Source organism: Otolemur garnettii, unplaced genomic scaffold, assembly GCF_000181295.1.
Source record: "Otolemur garnettii isolate 467f Iridium unplaced genomic scaffold, OtoGar3 scaffold00159, whole genome shotgun sequence".
NCBI lineage: Eukaryota > Metazoa > Chordata > Mammalia > Primates > Galagidae > Otolemur > Otolemur garnettii.
This window is the reverse complement of record NW_003852554.1, coordinates 179,755-187,566: the sequence shown is the minus strand read 5'-3', so window position 1 is coordinate 187,566 and position 7,812 is coordinate 179,755. Positions and strand designations below refer to the sequence as shown.

The 7,812-nt window shown below is 47.7% G+C and overlaps 1 protein-coding gene across 1 annotated transcript in view; it reads left to right on the top strand.

The window, feature by feature from the left end:
* Positions 1-397, top strand: part of SHISAL2A (shisa like 2A) — a 27,723-nt gene extending 27,326 nt beyond the window's left edge. The window contains exon 3 of the mRNA XM_003799940.1: positions 147-397. Coding sequence (XP_003799988.1) covers positions 147-397 — 251 coding nt within the window. The remainder of the gene's footprint in view (positions 1-146) is intronic.
* Positions 398-7,812: the final 7,415 nt, after the last annotated feature.

The following is a 7,812-nucleotide window of genomic DNA, read 5'->3' as shown; positions in this document are numbered from 1 at the left end:
AAAAAAAAAAAAAAAAAAAGACTAAGCACAATGTATTTGCCCAGGGTAAGCACTTAGAGAAGTTAGCCTGGACGGAGGATCCTGGGAGTGGGATGAGGAGCTGCAGGATAAAGCCCTACACTCTCACTCTCAGCTTGCTTTTCCAGGCCCCGAGGAATTGCCCCCTGACTGCCAAGGTGGGAACCTGGGTGTTGCTGCAGAGGTGCCAGGAGTGAACCCTCTCAGGGAGAGTTACCCCTTCCTTAAGCCTCGGATGGACAGCAATGCTCCACAGGCTGCAGACTCCAGACGCCTCTTCCACCACTGTTTCATAGCCACAGTGACCATCGGTGACATTCCAGGCAGCCCTCAGGAAGCCCCCATCCCTAACTCTGACCCACGTGGACCAGCCCCATAAATATCCAATAAATGTCTCTGAATCATCCCCGTCTGGAGTCTCTTTTCAGTGAAAAGTGAGGGTGGAATGCTTGAAGGGACTTGGGAGCCTCAGGGGATAAATGAGGACTTTCCCAAGAAAGGTACCCACGTTCTGTTGTGGGCCATTTCACTGCTCTGCCTGCCTGTGTAGACCAAAGTTAGACATTAGAGAAAAATCACCAGTAACAAGTCCATGCGATCAGGTAGAAGCAATCAGAAGAGCCCTTCAGCCAATGGGGAGTCAGAGAACTCTGACCTCGTTTCCCTGTGCCAAAGTAGGTGTATTTAGGAGCCCCTGGGAAGATGAGTAGCACCTGGAGAAGGATGATCCCTGCCTCTCCAGCAGCTCTGCCCCACGCTGGAGTGAGCCCCATACCAACGAACAAAATGAGAGGGAGTCTAGTGTGCACAGGGCTCAGCCATCATTCAATCTCTCAGGGAGATGAAAGAATGGCTCCAGAGGGTGGACTTGGTCCCCAAGGGCGTGATGAAGTCCCTTAGTCTCTCTGAGCCTTTAGTTTCCTCGCTGGATTATAGCAAGTGTTCAAGGAGGTGATGGATTTAAACTCTGTTCATAAATATAAAAGTGCTAAAAGACTTTTAAAATTACAGATGGATGTTTTTCAGTATAACATCGTCATTAATGAGAGGGCAGGTAGTGAAAATAAGATGGAGTCAGTCAGGCTAGGGCTTACACAGCACAGCGGTCCCGTTGGTTTAGGTTCTACGTGACCTTCACCTTGTATTTTCCATTCTTGTTGTTTTGTAAATCGAGCTCCAACCATAAAGATGTATATCTGGAGTAGTTTAGGACAATTGATTTAGGAGATCAACTTTTGAATTGGAAGGTGTTGCAATCGGTCATGGGTTATGTTGATTGTTGTTTATTGTAGTTTAAGATAAGGGTTAATATGGTTTTTGCTTTGAACATTTATGTATAAAACTGTGATTTTGGAAATGAAAGGGCAGAACAGATTGGAGAGATTACTCTTGCTGTTCCCTGGATTGCTGGCTCTCTGACAATAAACCTTATTGGACCTAATCCCGGGCCAGGCATTTGCCTGACAGCGACAGCCACCCAGACCCTCTTTGTCCAGTAACAATTAAAAGCAGGAAATCTGGAGCCAAATACTTGATTAAAATCCCATCCCTGTCACTTACTTGCAAGTTAGCCACTGTATCCTCTTCATCAGTGTAGTCAGGGATAATAGTAGTACCTACCTCATAGGGTTTGGGGAAGGATTAAATTATTTAGTCCATGCTAGTACTTAGAATAGCATTGGCAAACAGAAAGCAGAGCTATGTGTTAGCTCTTACTGTATGTTAGCATTTTTTATTATTATTATTAAGTTGATTACAGAGGAATCTTAGGGCAGGGCACTAATTGCCGCCCAGCTCACCTAACTTTGGCAGCCACTTTAGGTTTTGCCTGTGTGTGCGAGGCAAGAACCATGGAGACTCGGAAGCTACCCAGAGCAGCTCTTGACATTTCATACAGTGACATGACCTGCTGCTGGCTTTGGCAACAGTGAAATGGTCACTCTTAGATATCTGTGCTGGAACCAGCAAAGGGCACATGATGGGATGGCAAGACAGGGTGAGCCACACACAGAAGTATCCTAGATGGAAGTCAAGAGACTGGTTCTGGTCTTACATTATTTGTGTATGTGTGTGTGTGGGGTGTCTTTCTTTCTTTCTTTCTTTCTTTATTTTTTTGAGACAGCGTTTCAAGCTGTCACCCTGGGTAGAGTGCTGTGGCATCACAGCTCACAGCAACCTCCAACTCTTGGGCTCAAGCGATTCTCCTGCCTCTGACTCCCAAGTAGCTGGAACCAGAGGTGCCCGCCACAACGCCTGGCTATTTTTTGGTTGTAGTTGTCATTGTTGTTTGGTGGGCCCGGGATGGGTTCAAACCCACCAGCTCAGGTGTATGTGGCTGGCCCCTTAGCTGCTTGAGCCACAGGCACCCAGCCATATTTTTATTTTTTTGAGACAGAGTCTTAGTAGCCCTGGGTAGAGTGCTGTAGCATCATAGCTCACAACAACCTTAAACTCTTGGGCTCAAGAGATCCTCTTGCCTCCCAGCCTACTGAGTAGCTGGGACTATAGGTGCCCACTGCAACTCCCAGCTAGTTTTTCTATTTTTAGTAGAGACGGAGTCTCGCTTTGCTCAGGTTGGTTTCCAACTCCTGAGCTCAGGCAATCTGCCAGCCTCAAACTCCCAGAGCTGGGACTACAGGCAGTAATCTACAGGTAGAGCCACTGTGCCTGGCCTATGTGAATGGTCTTTTAGTTTCAGCACTCCTTCTTTTCTTTCTTTCTTTTTTTTTTTTGAGATGAGTCTTACTTTGTAGCCTTTGGTAGAGTGCCACAGCATCACACCTCCCAGAAACCTCAAACTCTTGGGCTTAAGCGATTCTCTTGCCTCAGCCTCCCAAGTAGCTGGGACTACAGGCACCCGCCACAGTGCCTGGCTATTTTAGAGTCAAGATCTCGCTCTGGCTTACGCTGGTCTCGAACTCAGTTGATCCACCTGCCTCGGCCTCCCAGAGTGCTAAGATTATAGGCGTGAGCCACCGCACCCGGCCTTATTTTCAGCACTCTAAACTCAGCACCTTTGTCTGCTCATTGTACACTCAATGGTATCTTTTCTGTGCCAGGGCCTGTGTAGGTTTCCAGAAACAGGGGGAAATCAGATACAGGCCCTGCCCTCAAGGGGCTCATATGGAGGCAAGGTACAAAAATGGCCAGCAGACCCAATGGTGGCCTTTCATGCAGCTTTAGGGAAGAAGCGATGTTTGAGCTGAATCATCAAAGATGATTCAGTTTCCAGGAAAGACAAGGTCAGAAGACATTACACTCAGAGCACAACCTGTTCAAAAAGCAGGGAGAGGCAGCTTCGTGTGTCCCAGGAACTGCAAGTTATTAGCTGTAGACAAAGCTTAGAGTACTTTGTGTATGTGATGGGGGAGGTTTAGTCACTGACTCTCCCTGTGACCTTGCATCCCTTCTCTGTCCTTGGTATTCTCACTGGTAAAACTCAGTTTTTCTCTGAACATTTTTTTGTGCTGGGTCTTATGAGGGAGGGCTGGGAAATTACAAGGAAGAAACTGACCGTGCCCTTGTCTTTAGGCTGCTCACAGTCAAATGGGGGAACCGATCTGGAGATTCTAAAACTCAAAATGGTTCTCAAATTTTAAGCTGCATCAGAATCAGCTGGAGGGCTTGATGAACAACAGATCGCTGCCCCCACCCCAGGTCTGATTTGGTAGGTCAGGAGTCACTCCCCAGAATTTGCATTTCTAATAAGTTCCAGGTGATGCTGAGGCCTGGTCTGGGACCACCCTTTGAGCATAACTGGCCCTGCAGAACAAAGACAGGCTTTGAGGACCCAGAGTAGATAGGGTAGCGAGACCTCACACTGAGCAGCGCCCTGAAGACCTGGTAGAATTTCCCCAACAGGTGGAGAATAGAACTGTGTGTGTTGTTTTTGCTGACCTGCGAATCCCAGGGCTCATAAAGCTCCTCCCTGCCCCCCACGTTCAGCTTCTCTCCTTTGAATTCAACCACTCCTCAGAGCCGGCTCTCACTGGGGTTGGCTAGTCTGAGTCCTGCATTTGAAACAAACTGCCCACCCTGAGCGACAGGAGCCCTCCCCCAGGGCAGCCAGGGAGGGAGGAAGCCGGGTGGGCTGACGCACAAACAGAAAGTCTGAGCTCACCGCTGCTCCCAAGCACACATCGACCGGCAATTATTTCTTGTAAATTGCTTTCCTGGTTATGTTCCGAACATGTGAGTGTGCCTGCCTGAGAACAAACAGAGGTTACAGGGCAGGGGGAGGTGGCTAGCTGGGGGGAGTGGGCTCCAGATGGAGGGGAGCCCTAGTCTGAATCTCCTGAGTCTGAATCTTCAACTGAGAATTAGAGAATATTGAATCTTGAAACTTGGAAATGTTAGAACATTCTAGTCTCCTTTACAGCTCTCCTGCCACATGATTTTTCTCTCCTCAGACATGTGCATTTGTTCTTTGCACATTGATTAGCAATGGTTTTCTGCCAGCATCTGGGCTAAATGAGTCCTCTTTAAGGAGCCCATGGCTATAGGCATTTATAGAAGGTCCCTAAACCAGCCAAGGACTTCAAGAAGACTTCCTGGAGGAAGTGATGGCTGAATTAAGTCTTAAAGGACCCACCGACAGCTGAAAGGGGAGAAGTGTCTGTGGTACCATATGAGGAACAGCATTCAAGGCAGAAGGAACAGCATATACAAAGGCCCCTAGCTAAGAGAGAGCATGTGGTTATTTCAAGTAACAATAAATAGAGTAGCACTAGATTCAAGGTAGGGAATGGCAAAAGATGAAGTTGGAAGAGTAGATGAACCAAGTCCTGAAGGCTTTGCCATATTAAGGGACTTAGTCTTGGCCGGGCACAGTGGCTGATGCCTGTAATCCTAGCTCTCTGGGAGGCCAAGAAGGGTGTAATACTTGAGCTCAGGAGGATTTTGAGGTTGTAGTGAGCTATGGTGCCACGGCACTCTAAACAGGGCAACCGAGTGAGACTCTGTCTCAAAAAAAAAAAAAAAAAAGAGGAGCTTGGTCTTTATCCTGAGGGCAAAGGGGAGCCACAGGAACTTGTTCTAAGCACAGAAAAGAACTCAGCACCTACGTGATTGCTTGCTCTCGTGTTCTCTGTGACTGAAGTAACATCTGCTACCCAGGATCTCTCTCTGCCTTTGGGGCCTATTGAACACCAGCCCCTTTGGCTCCTGAGAAGTCTGAAGGACAAGATGGCTCGTGTGCCCACAAGAAATGACTCAGGACCTTGTCAGAAAGAGGAAGAGACCCTTTTACTGCCTGGTTTGTGACACTGCCCTTCCGGTCTGCACCCAGTTAGCTCAAGCACCAGAGCACAGGGCAACTGAGGCCAGGCCAAAGACTAGAGTCCAAGAAAGCCGTGCATGTGCCTTGCTCTATCTCTAATCCCAGATCTCACCTGTATACTTGGGAGACTCTCTCTTGTGTCAGGTTCAGATCAGCCCAGTTGTGCACTTCCCAGTGACTCAGGGGCCAATTAAATGCTTTCAAATTCATGGTTTATTGAAATTCATGGTTTATTCACAAGCCAACAACCATGCATATATATCCAACACACACACACAAGCTGGTAATCAGAGAGAGGGGGGATGAAACATGGTGAGTAGGTCAGAAGACCAGCATGCTGACAGTGGAAACCGGCAGCAGCTGGGGACAGGGTCACTGTTCCTCTCGGGCAGAGCTTTAGGCAGCTGCTGCCAACATTGACATATGAGAGGCCTCAGAGTTTTCACAGGCAGAGTTTCTGCAAGCCTCTGGCCTAGGGGCAGTTTCTTGGCTATTTTTTTTTTTTTTTTTGGCTCTCCACAGGAGTGTTTGTAATCATTATCTCAGCCACCTTTTGGCTTCCCTTTCTTGTCAAATTGTGAGGATGTCCCACCCCAGGTGTTATCCCCTCCATTATACATACGTTTAACAGCATATTTAACTGTAGGGTGAGCCACTTGTTAGTAACTCCATTTTTGAGACATTGAGGATCACAAAACATTATATATCACTCTAGCTGTCTAGCTGGGCATGGTGGCTTATGCCTGTCATCCCAGCTAACTCCTGGGAAGGCAGGTGCTGAGCCAGGAGTTCAAGACCAGCCTGGGCAACATAACAGACCCTATCTCTAAAAAAAAATTTTTTTAAAGGCTGGGCGAGGTGGTTCATGCCTATAATCCTAGCAGTCTGGGAAACCAAGGGGAGTGGATTGCTTGAGCTCAGGAATTCCAGACCAGCCTGAGCAAGAGCAAGACCCCATCTCTAAAAATAGCCCAATGTTGTGGTAAGCACCTGTAGTCCCAGCGACCCAGAAAGCTGAGGCAAGAGGATCACTTGAGCCTAAGAGTTTAGGGTTGCTGTTCAGAGAGGATCCCGGCTCGGCGCCTATAGCTCAACCGGCTAAGGCGCCAGCCACGTACACCTAAGGTGGCGGGTTCGAATCCCCAGCCCGGACCCGCCAAACAACAATGACGGCTGTAACCAAAAAAAATAGCCGGGCGTTGTGGCGGGCACCTGTGGTCCCAGCTACTTGGGAGGCGGAGGCAGGAGACTCGCTTGAGCCCAGGAGTTGGAGGTTGCTGTGAGCTGTAATGCCACGGCACTCTACCCAGGGGGACAGCTTGAGGCTCTGTCTCAAAAAAAAAAAAAAAAACAGAGAGGATCCCTGGGAAAAGTAAAGTCTGGGGGGAAAAAAGGGTTTCCACAGAAGCCCAAGGACACACCTGCAAGGTCCTCTCCATGGTAACCCGGTTTTAAGAATATGTAAAACTTAGCTTCCTGGGTCCTTGAAACTAAGGCTTGCTGCTTGCTTCCACTTTTGTAAATCCTGCACATGATTGGACACCTCCAATAAGAGGTGATATGCTAATTCCTTGATCTGTCTACTTGTAAGTCCAATAAAAGGACAGCGACAGAGCTGATGGTGGAGCGTGTCCCTTCTGTATTCTAGTCTGCTGCATCTCCACTGCTGAAATAAACCCCCTTCCTTTTCTATCTTCAGTGTGGTGACTCTTTTACCCCACCAGGCCGAGATGCCTGCCACACTGTGAGCTGTGATGCCATGCCACTCTACCAAGGGTGACAAAGTAAGACATTATCTAAAACAGAATTGTTTTCAAATAAATAAACATCATCTATCACTCTCAGGTGTGGAACACTCACAGGGATGTGAATGGCTCCTTACACACCTTCTCTGTCCCTTAAAGATCAAGGCCACTCAAAGAGTGTTGACTGAAGGCAAACTGTAGGTCCACCTCTGTACTGTGGGTTCAGCCCTTAGGTCAGAAGATGCAACCCTGCCCTTAGGGCTGATTAGGGATACAAAGGGGCTATGGGGGAAGTAGGACAAAAGTCTGGCCTCCTAGATAAGAAAGTTAAAAAGGGCCCTGCAACAATGAGTTTTGGGAACCTTGTGACTCAACTGACCAAGTATGTCCTGTTGTATATAAAATACACTTCCCAGCTTGTGACACGAAGTAGAATAATGGTCACAAGTTACAGAACAGTGTACATGGCAAAGGTCACAAACATCGCAAGACGAATAGTCACCACCATACAATACCTAGAAAATAGCAAGTAACAATTGTTGTTAACATGTAAAGGACAATGTGGTAACTAAGGTAACCTGTAACCAACACGAAATAGGTAAGAATACTTAAAGACTCAGGGAATCAGGGAAAGAAGCTTACAGGTTAGGGGGAGCTAGGATGAAACATGTACACATCTGGAGACGGCCTGTGTGTGCAGTGTCCTCTAGCTAGTGGCCCCCTCTGCCAATTTCTCTGGCAAAGTCAATGCTATATTTATTTATTACTTTT